At 46.9% G+C, this 25,485-nt stretch overlaps 1 protein-coding gene across 3 annotated transcripts in view; it reads right to left on the reverse strand.

Moving 5' to 3' along the window:
* Bcl2l1 (BCL2 like 1) overlaps positions 1-24,172 on the reverse strand; it is a 54,708-nt gene extending 30,536 nt beyond the window's left edge. Inside the window, exons 1-2 of one of the 3 annotated variants that reach the window (XM_005363207.3) lie at positions 24,078-24,172; positions 21,938-22,613 (exon numbers count right to left, since the gene is read on the reverse strand). In XM_005363207.3, the coding sequence (XP_005363264.1) occupies positions 21,938-22,501 (564 nt within the window). In that variant the 5' untranslated portion in view covers positions 22,502-22,613; positions 24,078-24,172. The other 2 variants (XM_005363208.3, XM_005363206.3) reach the window with 2 other exon arrangements.
* Positions 24,173-25,485: the final 1,313 nt, after the last annotated feature.

Genomic DNA, 25,485 nt, shown 5'->3' on the forward strand with positions numbered 1-25,485 from the left:
ATGTGTGCCACCGCCACCCGGCTTTTTATATATGTATGTATATATGTATGCTTGTTTGTTTTTGAAGACAGGGTTTCTCTGTGTTGCTTTGGAGCCTGTCCTGGAACTCACTCTGTAGACCAGACTGGCCTCAAACTCATTGAGATCGGCTTGCCTCTGCCTCAAACTCACAGAAATCTGCTTGCCTCTGCCTCCCAAGTGCTAAGATTAAAGGCGAGTGCTGCCACCACCACCCAGCGCAGGAAGCATTCTTAACTGCTAAGATATCTCTCCAGTCTCCCTTCTTTCTTTTTGAATAATATATTTTTTTCTTTTTGGTCACTGGACCAAGGGGTAGCTCCAATAGACGACGACACTGTGGTGTAGCTCCACTCTGAAGCATTTAAATTTGTTTGCTTATTTGAATTCTCCTGATCAAACTCTAAAAGCCTTAAATTCAAAATCCAAATCCACAAATAAATTTTGTTTGCCCATCTAGAGTGCTGGCCTAAACTTAGGACTTAGGCAAAGAGAGAAAGGTCAAGAGTCACAGGGTTAAATAAAGGCAGAAAAAAAAAAAAACCTTCTTGATATTCCTCCTGTCCCACTGAAATGAACTTTTAAACCAGGCATGGTAGTACACACCTAGAATCCCAGCACAGGAGGCAGTGAGTTTGAAGCCAGCCATGGCTAAAAAGTGAGACTGTCTGGAAGAGGAGGAAGGAAACGCACCTTTTAGCAATTTCGCTTTATTTATTTATTTATGGTTTTTTGAGATAGGATTTCTCTGTGTAGACCTGATTGTCCTGAAACTCGTTCTGTAGACCAGATTAGCCTTGAATTTACAGAGATCCGCCTCTGCCTCCTGGTGCTGAGATTAAAGGTGTGTGCCATCACTGCCCAGCTTGTTTTATTTTATAAATGGTCTCATCAGGCTCTTGGGAGGCAGAGAGAGGGAGGTGAATCTCTGTGAATTTGAGGCTAACTTGGTCTACACAGTGAGTTCCAGGTCAGTAAGGGCTACATAGAGAGACCCTGGTTTTGTTTTTAAATTATATAACATGAAATAAATAATAGAGCCAGGTATGGTGGCCCAAACCTTGAATCCTAGCACTTGGGAGGCAAAGACAGGAGGATCTCTGAGAGTTCAAGTTCAACCTGGTCTACATACCAAAAACAATAACCAAAAAACCATGGTTTTACTATGCAGTTCTGGCTGTTCTGAAACGTGTTATGTAGAGTCCAGGTTGGCCTGGAACTCATAGAGCTCCACCTCCCTTTGTCTGTTAAGCATTGCCACCATACCTGTCCTACATTATAGCTCTTTTTGTTTGTTTTTGAGACGTGGTTTCTTTGTGTAGCCTTGGCAGTCCTGGAACTCCAGCTAGTCTTGAACTCAGAAATTTGCCTGCCTCTGCCTCCTGAGGGCTGGGATTAAAGATATGCACCACTACCACGTGGCCCTTTCTTAGCTCTTAAAACAGTGAGCACTATGAATTCTAGTCCTGACCCAGTAGACAGGTGGAACTCCCATGCCCTAACTTCATCCTGGAGAGACTTGCAAAGCAGGAAGGGGCAATGACTTTCAGTTCCTGTAAGTCTACAGCAACAGCTGATTCAGCTGGATGATGTCACCTTCACAGACCTCCTGACAAGCAGCTGAGAGGGTAAAAGGAAATCAGAGGATACTGAATGGCTAAGTTCAAACATGCCTCTGGCAAAGGCCTGCAATAACCCTAAGCTCTGGAGCATCCCCTTGCAGACACAATTTCTCAGCTGGCAGAGCAGTATGTATCCTTCAAGACTCGAAGTCCAAGATGCTTCCCCAACCCTCCTTCTGTATATTCTGAAACACTTACTCTGGGAAGAGCAACAGAATGAAGCCTGGCTTTGAACATATCTGGGTCCAAATCTAGGTTTTGTCTTACACAGCTGAGGACCTTAAGCATGTAATTTCATCTCTTTGGGCCTCTTTTTCCTCACTGGAAACAAAGTAACGCCACTTACTACTCAAGTATAATTTTATAACCCCAGTGCTGGGGAAGCAGAAATAGGTGGACACTTTCTTGGAGTTTGTTGTCCAGACAGCCTAGCCTAATTGGGAGAGCTGCAGGCAAATGACCCAACCTGTCTCAAAGGAGGTAAATAGCAATCCTGAGGTTGATATCTGAGGTTCTGTCTTTTGGCTTTCATAGGAATGCATGTGCATACACACAATAATGCACATACATATTAAAAAAGATATATGTGAAAAAAAGAATACATGCAAATTACTGGGTACAGCACTTGATACTTAATAAACATTCAAAAGATAGGCTGACTGGGTTGTGTGGCTCACGCCTTTAATCCCAACACAGACAGAGGTAGGAAGGTACATGATGAGTTTAAAGCCAGCCTGGTCTACAGAGCAAGTTCCAGGAGAGTCTGGACTATGCAGAGAAACCCAGTCCTGAAAAACAAAACAAAACAAACAAAAAGTAGGTTGAAAGAACACTACTAATTCTTATATTAATTCTTAGTAACTTCAGTTTTGCTGTTGTTGTTGTTTTGAGACAGGGTCTTGTGTAGTCTAGGCTGGCTTGTAACTCATTCTGTAGCAGAGGATAATGGTGAACTTCCAACTCCCACGAACTGAGATGATAAAGCATGTGGTCACCACATTCCACTTTGAATTTAGTTCTAAAAAGGCACCCTGGCTGCAGTATTGAGACAGGTGTGAGTTTTCTATGGTCTTCATCACTCCTTTTTTTTTTTGAGACAGTGTTTCTCTGTGTAACAAACAGCTCTGGCTATACTAGAATTTGCTTTGTACACCTTGCTGGCCTCAAACTCACAGGAGATTCATCTGCCTCTGCTGCCTTCCAACTGCTGGGATTAAAGGCATGTGCCACCACTGCCCTTGGATGTATAAAATCTTAATCAGAGCTCTGCTGTAGGTAAAAGTTTCTGGATTCTGGTATACAGTTATCTTAGTACCTGCTGGGATTAAAAGCATATGTCAGGACTGATCTCCTTTTATCCTATCCTTCTAGATACTTATAAACTGGACAAGAAAGATAAGTAAAAACTCCAGGACTGAGGAGATAGGAGTGATTTCTGCCTTGGTCAAAGGGTAGGGGATCTGTGGTACCTTGCTTTGTTGGTAGAGGGAGGGGCCCACTCAGGGAAGGGTGAGAATCCTACCTCAGAAGACATCCCTAATGCCATCTGTACTGTTTCTCCCTCCCTTGTGGTAGTTTCTGCCAATGACACAAAGCTCTGGAAAGCAACCCCCTCAAAACACACACACACACACACACACAGGGAGAGAGAACTAGAAAGCTCTAGGTCTAGCACTCTTCTGTTCACAGAGGCAGAACTGTATTCTGCAGGCCTCCCAGGATCTGGTTCAGAGCTAGGCTACAGGAAATGGTCGATAAAGAGCTCCTGATTGATTAATGAAGAGAGGGAATATTCTCCACCATTAAGCAAATATTCATGAGTACTATGAGTACTATGTTGGTCTCTGGGGATCTGAGGTGATTAGGATGGGTTTCTAGTTTTGTTTTTTAACTGAGTTCAGAATCAGCAGAGAGAACAAAATCAAAGAGCTGCAGTGCTGGATACAACAGCTAGAGCAGCAACATTTGCTAGTGCCCCCACCCCATCCCAATAGGACAAAAGGGCTTCTGAGACAAACTGCTTGGGTTCAAAGCATAACTTTACCTCGTCCTAGCTACATTTCTGCATTCAGTTTCCTTCTCCTTGCTTTCTTTCTCCTCTGCAAAGTCAAAAGAGCCATTCTTGGTCTGAGATTTTTTGTTTTATTTATTTATTTATGTCTTTATTTATTTTATTCATTTATTTTTTTTTTTTTGAGAGAGAGTTTCTCTGTGTAGCCCTGGCTGTCCTGGAACTAGCTCTCGTAGACCAGGCTGGCCTCAAACTCACAGAGATCCGCCTGCCTCTGCCTCCCAAGTGCTGGGATTAAAGGTGTGTGCCACCACTGCTGGCTTGTTTTATGTTTTCTGTTTGTTTGGTTTTTGAGATAGTATATCATGACCTAAATTCAATTCCTGGCACTCATGTGAAAAGTCAGGTGTGGTGGTATGTACCTGTAAAAATACTACTTGATAGATGGAGACAGGCAGGTCCCTGGGGTTCAATGGCCAGCTGTTTAGACTAAGTAGCAAGAGACTATGCTTCAAAATAAATAAATAAGTAAAGAGGCTGGGTGGTGGTGGCAAATACCTTTAATCCCAGCACTCTGGAGGAAGAGGTAGACAGTGGATCTCTGTGAGTTTGAGGCCAATCTGGTCTACAAAGTGAGTTCTAGGAGAGAAATCCTGTCTTCAAAACAAAACAAAAAACCAAACTAAAACAAAAAAAGTCAAGTGGAGAATGACAGAGTAAGATAGCTGAAGCCAATCTCTGGCTTCTCTGGCTTCCTTAACATTTGCACACACTACATAGGCAAGTATATATACACAAATATATAATACACAGGAAGAAAAATAGAAATGCAGCTATTGTTCAACAGCAGGTATGTGATGATGCCCAGATTCAAACCCAAAACTGCAATTCTATGGTCATGCTTCCAACTAAAGTAACCTACTTCTCACAAAAGATCCAGTATAAGGGACCAGAGAGATGGCTTAGCAGGTAAAATTGCTTGCCACAAGGCAGGGTATGATGATTCCTTAAATCCCAGCGCTCCGGAGGCAGAAGATGGTGGATCCCTGAGTTTGAGGCCAATGAGGTATAAAAGCAAGTTCTAGGACAGCCAGAGATACACTGTGAGACTCTCCCAAACCAAGAAGTACTTGTCACACAAGTCTGATAACCCCCATGAAAGTGTTCTATTCCCCCAAACTCACACAGAGATAGAGAACTGACTTTAAAAAGCTGTCCTCTGGCCTTGGCACACATGTTTTAACATACAAGGCACACACACAATAATGATGCTGATAATCATAATGATGAAGAAATAAAATAGAAATAAAATAAAAAGACTTAGCAAAATGCCATAAACGACATAGCTCATACAAAAGAAGATACGGTCATTAGGATATTATCCTTGGACCCTTCCCAAGGCAAGTACTGAGAAGCCCAAAGAAGTGGCTTCTCTTTCACCCTAAAGGGCTCAAAGAGTTAGATGTCAACTGCAGGCTTTGCTCTGGCCTTCCACACACTTCTCTTATTGAGACTTAGAGTACTAATATTGAACCCTACCTTCTACCACCAACTCAGACCCAGGAGGAGTTCCAGATGCAGTCCACCTGCATGGACAACAGGCAGGATGGACTCTGTCTGATCCTATACACCTTTCAGTTTCACCACTCAGCCACCATCCTGGGGCCTCCTATCTGCACCTGCTGCTTGACCCAGTCCCAGGAGACCCAGAACCCCAGACTTGGGTTTCCTCCCCGTACCCAGTCCCAAAGGGTCACTACTGAGTGACTCCCTAAAGACTTCCCTAGCAATGTAACCCCCAAGGGTTCCATCTGAATGTGGGTGCTGAGAGTAAAGGGAGTAATGGGTAGAACAAGGGGTGGTTATTCTTGCTCTGAATCAGGTGAGTATGAGATGAGGCGTCCTTGCCCTGGGTTTTTTATGCAAGTGGCATTGCTCTGGGTTGGGTCAAAGCACCTACGAATACCCTACCTGGGCAAGCAAGGACATCCTAGGGTTAGGAGCCAATATTTATTTCTACTTCCCATTTGAGTCATACTTAACAGTGTGAGCTTACCTGGTAACTTCATGGTGAAGGCAACCAGTAGCTAAATTAGTGACTGGCCAGCCATACAGTCAAAGAATTTGGTGAGCTTATTCTCTGCACTAGGCAGTGTATCGGGTGCTCTATACATACCAGCCAACCTTAGGAATGTCTGTTAACCTGGCCATTAGATACTTAACCACTAAGTGGTGGGCCCAATGGTAGCTGGTAAGAGTGAGTAAGACAATCCTGTGCTCAACAAACTCAGAGCTTCCTTCTTAGATGCCACCCATACACACCCTGTCTAGAAAGAACTATTTCCCCTTTATAGATGTCTAGGCTTAGAGAAGAAAGCTTGTCCAAACTCAAGAAAATGGTAAAATGTTAAGTTAAGGTTTCTATCTTTCTTTTTTTAAAATGCTTGCTGGTTCAGTGACTGAATGAATACTACAGCTATGGTTGTGGCTATAGCAAGAAGGAGCAACAAGACCAAATGTTACAGTTCTCAAAGTGCTTTCTCACTTATCACTCCTTGGCCTCCCTGCTGGCCTGGGAGGGAGGCAAAGTGAGTGTTATCTTTCTTCAGCATGAGGCGACAGGCAGAGCTTATAGTCACTGAACAAACAAGAAATGAGGCCACCCCAGAAAAGTTCCAAAGTACCCACAACACATCACATAGTTTAGTTATACAGCTATGGAAGCATCCACTGTGTGCTAGGCATGTTCCTATACACTTTAAATGTTCAACTTATAAATCTTCTAGTCATCAAATATGGAGAGGTCTTCCATCTTGGAGAACCTTGGCAAAGATTAGAGAAGATACACCACATTGCCAAATGCCAAGTCAACAACATGGCTGACGTCAAGCTGTGTACAAGTTCTGACTTGAGGCCTGGGGCGGGAAGTGGGGATAATCTTGTAAGTCAAGGTCCTTGACTTCCTAATTCTTGGGCCAAAAGCTAGACCAAACAAAAAACTCCCAGAAAGCTTCTTTAAACCTGGCAGTGGTGGCGCACACCTTTAATCCCAGCAGAGGCAGGCGGGTCTCTGTGAGTTCAAGACCAGCCTGGGCTTTAGGAGGCAGAGGCAGGAAGAGCTTTATTGCTTTGAGGCCAGCATGGTCTATATAGTGAGTTCTGGGCCAGTCATGGTTATATAAGGCAACCTCATCTCTCAAAAAAAAAAAAAAAAAGTAGAGGTAGCTCCAACAGCAATCACAGTAACTTTACCCTGATTATCTGTGATAGGAATGTGATAACAGTAATAGCCATAGCTGTCATGCTGAGTGAGTAGTTCTGTATGCCAGGCTCCATGCATCTCAACAGCTGAGCAGAGTGTTTCCAGAAAAGCACTGTAAGTTATTATCTCTTTGCTGTTTTTTGTAAATTATTTATTCATTATTTATTTTGTGTATGGGCAGTGGAATGGGGGCAGCATGCCTATGGAGTCAGAGGACAACTGGTGGGGGAGGTTCTCGAGACTGAACTCACGTCATTAGGATTTGTGTCAAATGCCTCTACCGTTGAGCCACCTCACCTGCCCTTTCTTATTTTTCAGACGGGTCTCACTCTACAATGCAGACCAGCCTTGATGACATTCTTCTTGCCTTAGCCTCCCAAGTGCTGGGATTACAGGTAGGAGTTACTATGCCCAGCTACTACACTCAACTCATTATTACTTTTTGTTAGTTTGAGACAGGACTGGACTAGTTTAGAACTCCTTATACAGTCAAAGATAACCTTGAACTTCAAATCCTCCTGACTATTGAGTTTCAGGTCTGTATCATAAAGCCTTGTTAAATGCAGTAGTAGGGATCAAACCCAGGATTTCCTGCATAGTAGGCAAACACTCTACCAAGTGAGCTATACTTCCAACCCTAATGTACCTAACTCTTCAACAGTGATCACTAATTTTCTCCCAAGGAGATACTGGCAAGTCACGTACCATAAATATCAGGGCCAGCTGCTACCAGAGAGGGTGGAGGTCTCCAGAGATCCCAGAACCTTTTTCTTCTATCCAGCTGTAGTCTCAACCATTTTCCTCAGGTTTTGAAATGGGGTCTCTGGGTGGCCCAGGTAGTCCAGGACTCAGTCCTGACACACCATCCCAGTAGCTAGTTCTACCATTCTACTGAGAGGAGAAGAGACAACTTAAGCTCAAGACAACAGAGTTTCTTCCTTTTGGTCCCTCAAGGAGTTTGTAGTTTCTACTGGCTGCCCATCCACCGCCCTATGGAGAGAAGTGGAAGGAGTGGACAGAGAGACTTCTCCCTGGGCTTGGCAGGAGGCACAACAATGAAGCCTTACTGACTGGATCCTCCCTTGGGCCACAAGCCTCTGCACGTGACAAGGTGTGTGCCCTTCACATGGAACTGTTTTGGGGAATGCCAGTGTACCTTTTGGACCCAAGAAGTCTCAAGGATGAGAGACTGCCACAGCCATGAACTGAGAGCTAAGCTAACTATTTCTAAGCATTGTAACTAGGTCATCAGGCTCCTACAGAAGCCAGCTGTGGCTAGAGGAGGAGGAGGGAAGTTTTGAAGCCTACCAAGATCCCTACTTCCCCTCAGGCCCCACCCTCTTCGAAATCTGCACCTGCTCTCAAGCTGACCCCGCCCCCTAGTTGGCCCAGCTGTCCTGGCTCCCAGGGCCCCTTCTCTGGCTTCCTCGGGCAGGAATGGGAAGGACCTCTTTAGTAGAAGACTCCTTATTGTCACCTGAGACTTTCAAAGGAGCTAAAGAAGTAGCCGCCTCTCTGGAGGGCAGTTTTGCTCTACCGAGGCAGCAAGAAAGCTGGGTCTCTTTAGGGCTGCCAGGGTACCTTGCTGGCACAGTCACAGCAGGTGGCAGGAGACAGGTGATGTTTACCCTACAAAGGCTAGAGTTGCCAAAAGGCTTCAATCAATCCTTTGAATCTGCACCTGGCTTTGAGCCCCAAATAACAACCAGGGCGGCCTACCTGACCTGCACGTCCCAGGTGCCTTGGCTTTTTCCTCCCACAGTTCTGCCTGCTGAGTCCCAGCTGGCAAGGGGTTCTTTCTCCCAGGGGTTACTGGGTGCTCTGGGTCTCTTCCCTCTGAGTCCATCACTACCATCAGTTAACCCATCCCTATGTCTCCAGGCCTGCACCACACTCAGTCTCTGCTTCCTTCTGTCTGGCCAGTTTTCCCGCCAGCCCAGATCCTCTTCAGAAGACGTGACAGCTCAGCATCTCCCTTCAAATCTGGCTGGCTGGTTCTCGCCCACTGAGCCTGGCCCAGTCACGTTCCTTTCACCCATTTAAAGCTTTCACCGAGCTGGGTGTGGTAGGTAGTACAGGCCTATAACCCCAGCTCATGGGAGTGTGTCACAGGAGGACTGAGTTCAGAACCAGCTGGGCTCTACAGAAATGAGACCCTGTCAGAACAGGCAGAGTGGCTGACTGTAGACTGAGGGAAGAACACATGCGCAGCTTGCTTAATTTAAGGTCCTGGGCCCAATCCCCAGCTTCCAGGGTAGGAAGAAGCAAAGGAGCCTTCATGCTCCAAGTCTTCTTCACAGGCGATGGCATCTACTATATGAGTCTACTGTATGTCAGGCAGAAGGCTATTTGGTCTATGCTACAAGTCAGTCTCTCAAAAACACTGGCCAAATGTCACCTAGTTCCAAATATTCTGCTAGATGCTGGTAATGAAGGGAAACTTCGCACACAAAGGCCGTATACTTTGGGAGTTTAAGTTTCTCTGAATTGGACAGTAAACATGTAAACATGGGTAGCCTCTGGGGAGGCTTGAAACATTGAAATCTGAATGATAAAAACAGAGTTCTAATCAGACCTGAGGCAGGCAGAGTGACTCCCAACAGAGGAAAAACACGGAGCCGTGGAAGAAGAGACCCATTACCAGTATCTTCATTCCACAGATGGGGGAATGGAGACCTCAGTATACAGAGCTACAGTGCTGAGAAAGCTATGGTCACTAAGCCCCCAGTGACTTTCCCCACCCTAACCCTTTGCACGAGGGGGGCGGGGAGGGGAAGAGTCTGTACTGGCAATTCAGCTGGCCTGGGGCCAGGTGGAAGGTGACAAAGCGGACTGAGGGTGGAGGCCTCTGGGCCAAGAACTCTAATGGGTAGTGATGGTCAAAGTGGGAGCATTCGGCAGAGGTCCAGGCCACCTGAAGGTGTAATCAGTGGTCTGACCTCTTCCACTTTGAGTCTACACCACCGGTTTGGCACAAGCCATTCACTGAGTGTCTGGGGCCGACTCTTGATTCAGATGTGTTTGCTTCCTCAGGGACTGACAATGTCGTACTACATTTAGTAGTAACAACCCTCATGTTCACTGAACAGACCTAGCCAATCCCCTGCCGAAGCCTGGGCACTGTGCCAGGTACTCAGGATAAAATAAACCAGTCTAGGTCTGCAGAAAAAGCAACACACAGTGGCACAAGGATAGACTTTGGCACAAGGCATACTGTCAGACTGTGCTCTGCCTCTTAGAGGATGTGTTACTATGGAGGTCTCTGAGTCCTGGATGCACCCGCTCCACATCGGAGCAGTTGTGGAGACCAAATAAGATGACATGTCAAGGGCATAAACACAGCACCTGGCATGCAGCAAGCACTCCACACACAACACCTGTTCTTATCCCTAACAACACTCGTGCATTCGCTCTCATTTATGTCTGCTTACTCTGGTAAGGTTGGCATTATCCTCTCAGGTTTATGGATTTGAGAACTGGGTCTCTTCACATTGAAGACAGTCAAGCTTTGTCTACAGGTTTATTAAAAGATTAATAAATAGTGTTTTAGTGTGGCTCTGAAATAGCTTATATGTTAACTGAGCACAGTGGCATATGAATGTAATCCCAGTACTTCCCAGACAGAAGAAGGACTGCAGTAAGTTCCAAGTTAGCTTGGACTACATACTGAAACTCTGTGTCAAACCAAAAAGGCCCCTCCCCTCAATCTCTTGTGTTAAAAGACTTGGTCCTTAACACAATAGTGTTCAGAAGCAGGATCTTCTGGAAGGTGGGTGGATCATGAGGGCAGGGGCAATCATGGGCTCATTGACTGACTGGGATCAAACCATTTTATTCAGAGAATAGAAGGGGGAGATGGGCTAAAGAGGTTTGCTCAACCTGACAATGGCAGGGCAGCTCTCCCAGACTCTTCTCATCACTAAAGAGCAGATTCAACATTTTTGTTTGTCTTGTTTTATTTCATATTTATTTATTTATTTATTTATTTATTTATTTATTTATTTATTTATTTATTATGTATACAATATTCTGTCTGTGTGTATGCCTACAGGCCAGAAGAGGGCACCAGACTTCATTACAGATGGTTGTGAGCCACCATGTGGTTGCTGGGAATTGAACTCAGGACCTTTGGAAGAGCAGGCAATGCTCTTAACCGCTGAGCCATCTCTCCAGCCCTGTCTTGTTTTATTTTGAAGACAGGGTTTCTCTCTGTAGCCTTGGCTGTCCTGGATAGCTTTGTAGACCACGCTGGCTCAGACTCACAGAGATCCTCCTGCCTCTGCCTCCTGAGTGCTGAGATTAAAGGCATGGACCATCACTATCATAATTGAAAGGACTACTGGGCAATAAAAAAAATGCTGGAGGGAAGTAAATCACGGGGGGGGGGCGTACAGTGATGGGTGCATTCTTTTCCTAGTGTTCTCTCTCTTGCTTCCTTGCTGCCATGAGGTAAGTAACCTCTGCTTCACTATTTGTGGGCCATAAAGTCTGCCTCACTACTCATAAATCATGAGATAATGGAGTCAAGGGTCATGAATCGAAATCTCTGAAACAGTAAGCTAAAATAATCTTTCCATCCTTTAAACTGTGTCTAGACTAGAGTATTCTGTCCCAGCAACAGAAAGCTAACACACTAACTACAATGAGCCCTGCCTGGCTTGTCTAGGAGCTGACAAATAGATGATCACATACACCGATTTAAATGGCAAGGACACTAGCCAGTTCTAAGGTGTGAAGCACTGAGACAGACCACCAACAGGAATCATGTAATCTGACCACCATAGCCATGGTGTTCCCATCTAAGGCATTCATTAACATTCATAAACTAAATGAATCCAGCTTTAGAAGAGGCAGGTAGCACTAGCGACACTAGGGTAAAGGTCAGACACAAGAGCATGGTGGGGGGCATGCCTATAATCCCAGGAAGAGTAGGAAGGAGGATCAGGAGGTTCAAGGTCCTCAGCAACATATAATGAATTTGAGGCCAGCCGGAGACCCTCTCAAAAAACCACCTCCTTTTCAAACAAAATAAACTCCAGGTCAAATGGGAATCTAAGTCTGACAGGCATTTCATTCTTTAATTTCCTCTCTAGAAATAAGACTGAAAGCACCTATCTTACCTGGAAATGTGAACAAAAAGGTTTGGGACATTAGAAAACACTATCATGTACACAAAAGGAACTGTCTCTAAGCTGCAGACCGCCACAGCAGTGCAGTTTTGGAAGCTGAACACACTGAGTTGGAATCCCAGCTCTTCCTGGTGCTGGCCTGTGAGACCTTAGCAATATTATTTTTCGTTCAGCCTTGGTTTTCTTGGCCATAAAATGAAGATGCTACTTACTTTATAGGCTGTTTTAAGAATAAAAAGCAAACAGCCTAAGCTTTAGTAAGCCTGACCCGGTGTCAATCTTATTCTGCCCTGTACACCCCTTCAAAGCGCAGGTAGAAGCGTCCCTCCCAGGCCTTGCCCAGCAGTAACTGCTCCCTCAAACAAGCTGCTTCACTCCTGCGCCTCAGTTGTGAAAAGGGGCTAATAATAGTGCCTACTTCATCGAGTGTTGTCGTAAGAATGGAATCAATTAGTACTTGTAGCACACACTGAACAATGCCTGGCATAGAGTAAGCATTCAATAAATGTTAGGTGCTATTAATAGCAATGTTAACAATAATATTAATCACCAAGCGGAATAAGAGGGAGGGGCTTAGTGCTGGGACATGGGCATCCCATGGAATAATTCCACAGAAGTGCAGGGACATCTGTCTGTAGACAAGATGTCAGCCTGTGGGAGAGTCTTCTGTGAAAAGGGCATGTGGCTGGGCTCCTAAGTCCCAGTCCCACTGACCAGGGGCCAGCCTCTGGGGAGGCGCGTCAAGTTCCTCAGAAGGGACACTGTGTTCCCAGTGGTTGTGTTCCAGGCGCTGCCTGACTCTGACTAGGGGAACAAAGGCACATGTGTGTGGCCAGGGTGGAGGGAGGGGAATGTTTCCCTTTCAAGAGTTGGAACAAAGGATCTGAGGCATAGTTGAGTGCATTCCAATCTCCTCCCAAGCCAGTTCCCATTCCTCAGATGACTGTCCAACAAGGTTCGCAACCTTCCAGCTTCCTCCTGAAAGGTGACTTGGGAAGGGGTGGCAAGCCCTGTCACTCAACACTGACATCAATCTCCAAGAGACAGGATTTTAAGTGCAGAACCGTTGATACCTGTCTTAGAAATCTCTGTCCTATTCTGAGTGGGTAGAACCCCCTGGGAGAAGTCAGTTCATGAATGACACAGGGTATTCCAAGTGACAGCTTTAATGCCCCTCTAAGGAATGTTAGAAGTGACGAAGTTAAGGAGACAAGCCAGGAGTTCCTTCAGACTGACCCACAGCCTAGCATCAGTGACAGAATACCAGAAAGGCACACCCCCAGTCCTAAGGGAAGAGGGCAGGCTGGAGGGAGAGATCTGGAGAAGGGGGGAGGGAATGAGAGCAGAGAAAGTGACTGAAAGAGGAAAGGGAGGGGCATACAAAAAGTGGGGGGGGGGCACACCTCTTGGGACATTACTTTCCAGTTTCCACACTCTGCAGCAGGAATCCGGCTGCTGGGCCGGGACAGGAAGCAGTCTATGGAAGTCATTGCAATGGCATTTCCTGAAGAGCACAAGAAAAAGCTCCAGTTCCGAGGGGAGCTCTGCTTTCTATCCAGAGAACTCCGAAGCTTAAAGCCAGAGTAGACCTGGCCTGAGACTCACTGGGGATAAAAGTAAGCAGCACAAGGTCCCAAAGGTGGCTTCTCTCTATGAAAACAGAGACTGAAGGAGCCCAAGCATCATGGCAGTACCATCTGGATGACTGTGGCCATTCTGAGCACTTTAGGCCAACAACTACCTTTCTTAACCTTCCAACAATCCAGGGCACATAGCAGGTGACTAGTGAAGCCACTACATCTCTGGGCCTGCCTGCCCCTGTGACTAGGAGACAGCACTATCCCGATCACCAATCTGCATGGCTAAAGGTATCACAAAGACAAGGTAGATATGCCAAGTACTTTGTAAGTTGGAATGTGTGCATGGAGTCCTACCTATCTTGTGGGGAAGCGACAAGTTACTCTGTGATGATAGTGTGTGCTGGACAGGAAAGAGTCAGCCTAAAATAACATTTTGGAATAGCATTCTTGGTAAAATCTATGATAGAGTTGCAGGCCTGTGAGAATCAGAATGTCAATTTCAAAATCCCATCCTGAGGGGCTAAAGTCTGGAGCTAAAATGATTTGGTGACACATTGAATATGTAGAGTTAAGAGAATATGTCTGGATCTGTACCCTAAGACCATGGAGATGTTGCATCACCAGGGCACATATACACTAGAGCTCATACTGTGACAGAAGGCTGCCATGAGAATGCGCTAATGGGTGACTATAAAGAAAAGGGAGAATGGGTACTTCGAGAATGAGCCAAGAGTTCCATGGTACACATAATAAAAAATATTACATCAACATGGGGTTAGGCCCTCCATATTCCCAGCATACCCTGATGTTTTATCATTGTGCTCAAGATTCAGGAAGGTCAGAATAGATTGGGTGAGTTAGGATTTTAACTCAGACAAGCTGCAGTTTTTCAGACAGAAACAGAGAAGAATAAAGGAGGGCCATCTGTAAAGTGTATTTGAAGAGAAGTATTTCTGTAAAGAGAGAGTTTGGTCATTTATTTAAGCATGGGTTTAATTACTCTAAAGTCCAAGCTGGCCTTAAATTCAAAATGTAGTCTGGACTATCCTCAGATCCAAAGCAATCTTTTTGCTCAACCTCCCAAATGCTCAGATTATAGCCATGCACCAAAATGTCCAGCCTAACAATTTTTTCAGTCCTCATTTTATCTAGATTCTCCAAACAGTAAAAACACATGGCTTCCAATGTGGCTAGCCACTACAGCCAATAAGGCGTGTGCAAAGCTGGTCTCCTCTTGAGTCTCCTCTCATGATCTCTACAGCCACTTAAAGCTAAGAAGTCTTTCCACCCGTCAGTGGCACCAGCTTCTTCTCAAAGTGAAGACCTGCTTCTACCCTTACAGAACTCTGATCATCACTTCCCTGCTCTAAACCTACTCTTGACGTCTCTCATTCCAGACCAAAGCCTCAAACTGCCTTGTAATGTTCTATGTGCTCAGCAGCCAGCCCCCACCTCCCCTCAGCTTTCATCTCCTTGATAGAGGGCAAAAACAAAATAAAACAAAAAAATCTCTCTGTTCCTTGCTGCTTAAGCCAATCTGACCTCTGCCATTCCTGAAAATGCCGAGCATCTCTCCTCCTCAGTACACTCTTCTGCTTGAAAAGCTCACTATATGAGCCAGCCAGGCGGTGGTGGCACCTAGCTGGCTAGGCTAGCATGATGATACACACCTGAAAATCCTGTGCTTGGGAGGTGGGGGGAGGCAAGAGGATAAAGAGTTTAAAAGTCGCCGGGTGGCGGTGGTGCACGCCTTTAATCCCAGCACTCGGGAGGCAGAGGCAGGCGGTTCTCCGTGAGTTCGAGGCCAGTCTGGTCTACAAGAGCTAGTTCCAGGACAGGCTCCAAAGCTACAGAGAAACCCTGTCTCAAAACAAACAAACACTCTTGCTATATGGACCCACATAGTGAGCCATCTCCTATCCTTCAGATCTTCTCAAATACTACCTCCAGGTAACATCCTTTGTTGGAGATCTAGAAACAGTATTCCAAGAACATGCCTGTGGGAGACCAGAACGTGTGTATTTGGCATACTTGAAGCTGCTTAGTCAAAGAAATCCACACTCAGAGACACACAGGAGTAACCTTGAAATGCTGTTTTCTATAAAAAAAGCATCTATAAAGAAACTTATAAAAGTATTTGTAGGCCGGGCGGTGATGGCGCGTGCTTACTTTAAAAAAAAAAAAAAGTGGGGGCTGGAGAGATGGCTTAGCGGTTAAGAGCACTGACTGCTCTTCCAGAGGACCCGGGTTCAATTCCCAGCACCCACATGGCAGCTCACAACTGTCTGAAAATGCAGTTCCATGAGATCTGACACCTTCACACCAATGAACATAAAGTTAAATAAATCATTTAAAAAAAAGTGCTTTTAATCCCAGCAGATTGGGAGGCAGAGGCAGGCAGATCTTTGTGAGTTCAAGGCCAGCCTGGTCTACAAGAGCTAGTTCCAGGACAGGCTCTAAAGCTACAGAGAAACCCTGTCTCAAAAAAAAAAAAAAAAAAAGTATTTGTATCAGTTGTTGGTCTGCTCTACAGATCCTATTACCTGAGATACTTTATCTGAACAGCAAAATATTTACTCACAATAATTTGCAGGCAAGCCTCTTAAAATGTGGATGGTCACCATAATAATCCCAAAGCCCTATTCCTCCCTTCCATTTATTTATTTACTGACTTATTGGTTTGAGACAGGGTCTCACTATGTCACCCTAGTAGGCCTCAAACTCAAAGATCTGTCTATCTCTGCCTCCTGGGTGCTGGGATTAAAGGTGTGCAACCACACTGGGCCTCCTATTCCTTTCTGTAGTTCAGGATGCTAAACCTCAATCATGCATCTAACCATTACTTGACATTGGTTCCTGTGCACACATGGGTTATCAAAATGCTTGTTTTTTTCTCCTCTTAATTTGTCTTATGTCAAGATAATTCATATTCTAGCCAAAGAAATGACAGATGAGGGCTGAGCTTTTTTCATTTTCCTACATCTTGGCTATTCTTTTTTTTTTTTTTATCACTCTTTAAATTTAATTTATTTACTGGGGGAGAAGTACACCACAGACATATACAGAGGTCAGAATACAACCTGCAGAAGATAGTTCTTTTCTTCCACCAAGTGGGAATCAGGGATCTAACTCAGGACATCAGGCTTGACAGCATGTACCTTTATAAACTAAACCACCTTGCCAGGCCCTTTGATCAACCTTTTTAAAGTGCCATCCCATCCTGCCTTGCTAGGCATTCTCTATAAACCAATCTTATTTTCTTCAAAGTACCTACTATCAGCTGATGCATAACACACACACAAATACTGGAAACTAAACTTGGGTCTTCTGTTTTAAGAGCTCTTAAAACACTGAGCCATCTCTCCAGTCCCCAGACCATATAATATCATGGAACTGCTGTGGTATACACTGTCCATCATTGACAAAAATGTCACTATACAATTATGTGTATGTATGTGTGTATTCACTTTAGCTTGCATACATACACACATGCATATGGAGGCAGAGGCTAACCCTGGATATTGTTCCTCAGGAGCTATCTACCTCATTGGCCTGGGACTCATTCATCAGACAAGGGTGGCAGGCCAGCAGGCTCCAGAAATCCCCTTGTCTCTGCCTTACAGCTTTGGGATTGAGTGCACAACACTGTGCTTAGCATTTTCTTTTTCTTTTCTTTTCTTTTTTTTTTTAAAAAAATGGATTTTGGTGATCAAACTCTGATTCTTTTTGTTGTTGTTGTTTTCCAAGACAGAGTTTTTCTGTACAACAGCTCTGGCCAGGGTGGCCTTGAACTCACAAAAATCCCCCTGCCTCGCCTCTGCCTCCCAAGCCCCGGGATTAAAGGTGTGTGCCAAATTCAGATTCTTATGCTAGCATAGCAAAGCATTTTGACTGAGCCCCAGTCTTAAAATCTACAAATGTAGATTTGTCTGTCTAACAGAATGAGCTATTTGAGGCAAAAACTTAGTTTTGTTTTTTCTCAGTACCTAGCAGAGCGGGGGGGGGGGGACCCTCAATAATGGTAGAAGAGGTTCCCCCACTATTACTCTGACTTGATTAGGTCCTTTCCTCAGATACTCAATATCTCTTTCAGAGGTGACTACTGTGCTCAAGATTAGTGCTCTGGGCTGAGATGACCAATGTAAGCAAGATTTGGGACTCTGAGAGTACAGCTGTTATAAATGCCTGCACCAATTTAAACTACCAGTTCCTTCTTTTCCCTTATGCAAAGGGCTGGGGATCATATATAAATGGTGAGTATCAAGCTGGTGGCAATTCATCTGGGCCTTTTCTTCCCTAGGTGAAACAAAGGCTCAGGGGACTGTCCATCACTAGATGCCCAATGGGAGTGGGGAAGACAGACTGTGGACTGCAGGGACAATAGAGGTTCCAGAGCTTCCTTCAAGAAAAGAGGATCCTGCAGAGATTTAGGCTGGAGGCTGGGAAGGGGGGCAGAGATCTTGATAGACTAAGGTTGTTGAAGATGGTCTTTCTGTTGAAGAGCATTTCGCTGGAGATTACCCTTAAATCTAAGCACACTAAATCTAGACACAGCAACAAGTGCAAAGCAAGCCTGGTGATGGCAGGCTAATGGCTGGGGAAAAACTAAGAGGTTGGGCACAGGAGAAAGATACCCAAGTCCACTGGCCTTAGGACAAAAGTCTGTTGGGAGAAGGGGTCGGCTAACAACACGGCTTCACACAGCCCAAACAAAATTGGTGGTTACCCACAAGAAAGTCAAGAAACTCCTCCAGGTTCCACTGGGGCCCCTGAAAACTACCTGGGTAATTTTCAGGCAGAAAATGAAGAGTTCCATGTGGTTGCTGGGGATATTGCTTTAGGGAGTCTGGAAAATCCTGTGATGGCAAAAGAGTTTTAACAACCACCTAAAAAAGGACACCAACCAGAAGTGGGTGTTCCAAGGGGGAGCCCCTGAGACACTTCTACTTCATTTGAAGACCTGAATGAGATTACTAAAAATTTCTGTATTGGGATTTCTGATGGGACTTCCCCCAAGAAAACCACAGAACTGCCAAATTTGCAAATGGAGCTGAGGTGCTTCAACTAAGCAAATATCTGTATCTGTGTTGCGCTGAAGAAGTCAGAATAGGTAAGAAGAGATCTGCAGCTTGGGAATGGTCAAACTAGGTTTTCTCCTGGCTATGGCTCAATCAGTGCTCCTAACAATGGTGTTTTCATTGAGCAAAAGGAAATCTCCAGAACTGGCTATACCAAAGTGACATGGCCCATCTGGGGCTTTACCCCACACTCAAAGTGAAACCCTACCCCCAAACAGTTTCATCTACTGGGGGCTAGGTCCCAGTGAACTGGCTTAGTTTCTTAAGAAGTAACTCCAGGGGGCAAAGTTCAGAACCTTGAGGGAGGAAGCTCACTCTGGAGAAGTGCGTCCACCCTTTGTCCACCCTACAATTAAGGTTAGGGAAGGGCTTTTATTCAGGCAGCTGGGTATCATTACTCCATTTTACAGGTGGGAAAGACAGAAGACACAGACAACAGGTTCAGCATTTTGCTAAGTGAGTCAAGGAGCAGTATGGCCAGAGGCTTGAGTTCCAATCCTTAGGGCATCACCCCACAATTACCAGAGACTCTAGGGCAGGCCATCTCCCTGCACACACAATCTGAGGTTCCCACATATTAGGGAACCTGCTACTGATGATAAAGGCACTGTTCTCAGATGCCTGAACAATGCCACATCTGCAGCATGGAAAGAGCACCTTCTACAGGCATGTTTTCCTCAGCCCTGGTTTTCTATGCTAGTCTGTCTGGATTATTACTTCCTGAACAAGGTATGGATGGAAAGGGTTCAGACTCTGAAATGAGGCCAATTTCAATTTAAATTTTTCACTCAGACACGTAGTTGGCTGAGAGACATTTAACCTTGGAAAGTTACTATGTGGAACATATGAATGACCATGTATTTCCAAGATAGAGAGATAGTATCTAGCTTAAGCAAACGCCTAGCACACTGCTTGACCTATAGTAGCTGCTCAGGAAATTGGCTACATTAAATAAAGGATAAAACAATGCTGGAAACACGAGAGGTACTCCAGGTACTCAGGAAAGGCTGAGTTTTCTGCTAAATTCAGAGCATACCCTTGGTGAACCGCTTGAACTCTACGACCTCCAAGCCGCAGCCCCAGGAAAATCTGGGGGTACCACTGCAGCAGCATCTGTGCAGCTTAGAGGGCATACCCAAGAGGAAATGGGCAGGTATCTTCCATTTCCTCAAGTGACGCTGAGTGGAATGTTCTTTACTCCCTGGTCTCAGGAGAAGAATGCATGCCCAGAAATGGCTCTGCCATAACCGGCTCTTCTACACACATTCTCTCTCTGCTCATCAAGCAGAAGTGGCAAGTTACCAGGTATGCTGCCCAACAGGCTCTGGAGACTCTTGAGTGAAGAGACGGCGGTGGGTGGGATTTTAATCAATGAGAGCTAATGAACCTGCCCCAAGCTGCTGCCTTAGATGGGTTTAGCATTTTTCCAGGTGACTGGAACATTACATGCAATATGGGGCAGCTGGCAATTCTCAGGTCCCAGTAGCCTCTGCAGAGGTTGGCTGCCCAAGCAGGTACCTCTTCCATCTGCCTACTGTTTACAGCTGGCAAGAGCCTACCTGGTATTAGGACCACTAAAGACAGTCAGCAAGTGATAGAGTCAAGGGCCCAGGTTTACTTGGAGGTGCTTCAGAGGGTGTGTCTGAAGGGCTGGAATCCTGCCCCTCCTGTAATCAGCTGAACAAATATTTGCCCCAAAAGAGAATCAAAGCAAGAGAGAATGAATAGAAGAGGTCACCGCACAAACCAACAGGAACTATTTAATCATTTATCTCCCCAGGGAGTTCATTTACAGACTGGCTTTCGAGTCTGGCAATCCTTAGCTCAAGGGAGCCCACCTTTACCTCAGTCAACTCTACCCTGCTCATCTGACCTCTACTGACAAGTGACCTCTTTGCCTTTACAAGAGCTACTGGAGGGGAAGAGTGGGGGTGAAGTTTCAAAGAAATGGGAAACTAGAGACAGGATGGGGTTTCAGGGCAAACCCAGAAGGTCTCTTGCTCAGTGGTAAAAGCGAAGTGCTTGCCCCGCCCTAGGCCCAGCCTATGGGCAACTGAATTCTTGACATTCCCGAGTCCATGGTGCCTGTCCCCTTCCACCTCACTTCCTTCAATGGATGGCTTATTTTCCACAGCTTGTCCATTTTTGACATATTCTGAGGGATCAGAATACTTCTTATAAGCCCCGAGCTCCCCTATTCGGGAATGGAGTCACAACAAAGGTGAAGACTGCCTACTACAGTAGCTACTGGTAAGGAAGCTCTCACCTCCACACCACCCCATTAGGTGGGAGCAGAAGGATTCTCTGAAGAAGGCACTTACTGGAGTGAGCCTCTGCTCACATTATCTCTAAGAGTTACAAAACTCTGTTAAGCAAGGAGAGCTTGCCACATTTTTTTGTGTGTTAGAAACTAAGGCTCCAGAAGGTAAACCAGCAGTCCAAGGTCACATGGCTAGTTAAGTGACAGGGCCAGGACGCACACCCACATCCAGTCTGTCACCAAATCTTAATTTCCTATGGAGCCTCACAGACCCGGTTCGTGCTCTGGCAGCAAACAGCGTTCCAGTAAAGAGGCCCGATGGCCCTGACCAGAAAAGCAATAGAAAGAGCAGCTGGAGATCCCCAACCGACCCTGGGCAGTGAGGTGCAAAGTCCTGGGGCTCACTATATGACACAGCAAGAGCGCCCAAACAAGCCAACCATGCAGAAAGCTGCGTACTTTGGGGAAAATGAACTTAGGGGCACAGCACAAACACAGCTGGCACAGACCACCCTTCTCCAAAATCAAATAATCCTCAGTCACCCAAGTCAGTGGGGGCTCCTGCCTGGGCAAATGGTCTAAGTACCATGCACGCAGGTATACAGGGACCTGAGGGTACCAGCTCTTCCGGTTCTCCAGGTATTGTGTTCCTCACTCCCAGCCAAGGTGACCCATTCTGCGAGAGCCAGCAGAAGGCAGGGAGAACTTGCCACTCTCACAGGTTTTCAGCTAAGTAAACACAGGCTATGTTTTTCTTTGCTGAGAAACTGGAACAAACTATGAAACTCTGGGGCCACAAGCATAGCCAGAAGGAAAGATGCAGATCTCTCGAAGTTAACCTCTTGTGTTGAAACAGAGCCAGGCAGCTTTCCTGAACAATCAACATCCTCAACAACCATGCCATGCAACAGAAAAGGGACCAACAAGGACATTTGGGGCTCTCCAAAGAAGAGACAGATAAGGGGCGTGGTTCTTACCCAGCCGCCGTTGTCCTGGATCCAAGGCTCTAGGTGGTCATTCAGATAGGTGGCCATCCAACTTGCGATCCGACTCACCAATACCTGCATCTCCTTGTCTACGCTTTCCACACACAGGGCTCCACCGAAGGAGAAAAAGGCCACGATGCGACCCCAGTTTACCCCATCCCGGAAGAGTTCATTCACTACCTGCTCAAAGCTTTGATATGCTGTCCCTGGGGTTATATGAAGCTGCGATGTTAGATCACTGAACGCCCGCCGGTACCGCAGTTCAAACTCATCGCCAGCCTCTCTCAGCGCTTGCTTCACTGCTGCCATGGGGATCACCTCCCGGGCATCCAAACTGCTGCTGTGGCCAGTGGCTCCATTTACCGCGGGGCTATCTGCCAGGTGCCAGGATGGGTTGCCATTGATGGCACTGGGGGTCTCCCTCTCTGATTCAGGTCCTTCTGGGGCCTCAGTCCTGTTCTCTTCGACATCACTAAACTGACTCCAGCTGTATCCCTTCTGGGAAAGCTTGTAGGAGAGAAAGTCAACCACCAGCTCCCGGTTGCTCTGAGACATTTTTATAATAGAGATGGGCTCAACCAGTCCATTGTCCAAAACACCTGCTCACTCACTGGGTCTGCTCTGTGTTTAGCGACTCTCTTCCAGGATCCAAAGCCAGGATAAGGTTCTGAAGAGAGAGAAAGAGCTTCAGGAGAAAAATTTAATATGCATGTCATTTACCTTACAATATCCCATTCCTCCTCCAGGTACCAGAATTGGTTTCTTTGTGGCTCTTATGAAGGTCTGAGTCCAGGTTCTAAGGGACTTCAATGAAGTCAAATTGAAAGGACCAGCAAGCTTTGAATTGTCTCATCAGCCTCTTTTTACTACAACCACCCACCCCTTTTTCTCCGAAATGCCTTCCTCAAAAAGTCACCCCCATTGGCAGCCTCCCTCCCCCCCACACACCTACATTCAAATCTATCTCCGGCGACAGCAAGCAGGTGCAGCCCCCGGAAGATCTTTTGTATCATAGGTCGGGAGGAGGTGGTGGCTGGATTGCCGGTAACTCTGCCTGCCTCGCGGCGGCTGGCAAGAAAACCAGCCCCGGCCGGAGGGATCATGCGACCTGGTAGGCAGCCCAGAAGGCGACACAGGAATTGTGAAGCTTAGGAACCTGCCCCCTTGCTTGCTTCCTCCATCGCCCAGACCGAGGGCGGCCTCTCTCTCCCTCTCTCTGCTCCGCAGCCTCCAGCCACCCGAGAGCCCAACCCCCTCGCTCTAGCACGCCCCTTGGCTCTCCGCCTCCTACTGGGAGCCAGGAGAACTCTCCCGGAGGTGTGGGTTTAGTGTAATCCCCCCCCTTCTTTCTTTCTCTCTTTCTCTCCCTCTTTCTATTTAAGTGCCCTTTTAAGGTACTTAAGCACGGAAGGGGGAAACGGCGTCTGATCTGCGATCTGATTTCGGAAAGCCCACCCCCGGGCCTTTCCGAGCGACTGTATTCTGGAGACCCCCCACAAACACCGCTGGTTGTCTTTGAATTCCCCAAAGGCCCTGGACTTGGCGTTGGGGGACTGCCAGGTCCTCCATTCCGCGCCCGGACACAATGGCCGCCGGCACCCCGCACAAAGACGGGGTGAGAGGGAGGCGCTGCTCTCCGCCACCGGCCAGGAAGAAGAGTCGAGGCCCCCAAAGCGGAGACCTCGTTTTCCTGGGGCCGGGCCCAAGGCGGCCTCTTGGAGCCCCCTGCAGGGCGCGAGGGAGGGAGGCTGCTAACGCGTAGGAGCCCCGGGTGGGTGGGCTGAGGCCTCGCTTACAGCTCGCGCTCCCCTAGGCCGGGTACACGCCGAGCCACCGCCCCGTTGCTAGGCAACTGCCCTCCCTCAGGGGCGCCCCCTAGACCTCTCTGGAAGGAGGGTCTCGCCCCCGCGGCCCGCCCCAGCGTAGCCAATCCGCGGGTCGGAACGGCACGGAAGCGGGACGGCAAAGGCTCCCATTGGGTGCAGCGCCTGTCAAGCACAGGAGGCGGCGCTCTCACCTGCGAGCCCAAAGAGCCGTGGGGGGCCACATCCCCCCTTCATCGGCCCGGTGGCTTCCCGACGCGAGGGCGCTTCGCGGCCGAGTTGTACGCCGCGGACTTGGGCCGGCCTACCTGGCTGACTGCTCGCACCGTGTCTCCCGAAGAAGCCGGCCTCAGTTTCCCCTGAAGAGACCGGGGGAACTTGCAAGCGCAGTCACTTCCGGTGCCGCGGCAGCGCGCGCGAGCCCGAGACGCAAGAAGAGTGCGCGCCAGGAGGGACTGCCGTCGAGACGTGGGGAAGAGCGCCCTCTGGCGAGATATTGGAGTCGCAGATGTATAGACCGTTTATCGGTTCTTATTTAATCTTGTTCCTTTATCCGTCCGTTTGTACTCAGAAAAAGCATTTTTTTTCTGGGTGTCCAGCAATGGGCAGGTTTCTCAACTTTTGTATATTTTCTTCAACTGTAAAATAGGTAATGATATCGGCCTCTCATTGAGTGTGTATCAGTTACCACGTGAAAAGCCTGGAGAATAGAAAACAGTTTATTTGGATTGTTGGAGAGATAGTTATGAACAAGGCAAGACAGGGTCTTTGTTTTCACCTTAGGGGCGGAGACATTGTCCAACAAGGTAATCGCTAATACCTTGAAAACAAACAAACAACAAACCAATCTTGGCATCCTGATAATGATGGTGAAGCCTCAGTTTATTCTGTGCAAAAGTGGAACTCAGATCTTTCTCTCTTTTTATACTGGGTCTAGTTATGGGGTTCTGTAACTTAGGCTGCTCCTGACCTTGAACTTACAACAGGCTTCCAGCTTCTGGGTACAGAGAGCTACTGGGATCTCAGCCTCCTCGTTTGCAGATGACCATGGTGAACTACCCAGTCCCTAATATAATACAAGAGCTCTCTTTCCTGATTCTCGGGCTGTTGAAGGACATGGCATCAGGAAGAGGAGGGCCGCTCCCACATCCCCTGATGCTGGAGATGGTGACTTTTCATCTTTCACTGAGGACGCGGCAGAACACACTGCTGGCAACAGAGGTCGTTCCGCCCTTTTGGGAAGCCCCTTGACTGCGTGTGTGAGAGAGCTGAGCCCACGTGGAACAGACACACCAGACTTGTTTCAAATTCATTATCTTTGCTGAGTCTCGTACAAGTCAGCCAAAGGAAGCTGGGACTAAAAGTAATTAATAAATTACCCAGAGTAAGAAAAAGTAGTGGCGGGAGCAGAAAGAATCTGAAACAAAAGTGATGGGCACTCGAGCAGAGTGGGCGACACAGGCTGGTCTGAAACCAAAGTCAGGGCTCAACCAACATGATAAAATACCTCGAGGTCCATCACTGGATGAAAAGGCATGTGTGGTCTCCACCTGTGTCAGCCACACGCTCCCCAGCTGGCAGAGACTACAGTCCTAACAGCTTCGCTGCAAAGGCCTGGAGGTTAAATGAGGAACGAGAGAGAGGGAGAGAGGAGAGAGAAGAGAGGAGAGGAGAGAGAGGGCTCATCCTGGAAGCTTGCTTGCCACCAAGCCTGAT

The sequence above is a fragment of the Microtus ochrogaster genome, linkage group LG8 (assembly GCF_000317375.1).
Source record: "Microtus ochrogaster isolate Prairie Vole_2 linkage group LG8, MicOch1.0, whole genome shotgun sequence".
In the NCBI taxonomy this organism is placed as follows: Eukaryota; Metazoa; Chordata; class Mammalia; order Rodentia; family Cricetidae; genus Microtus; species Microtus ochrogaster.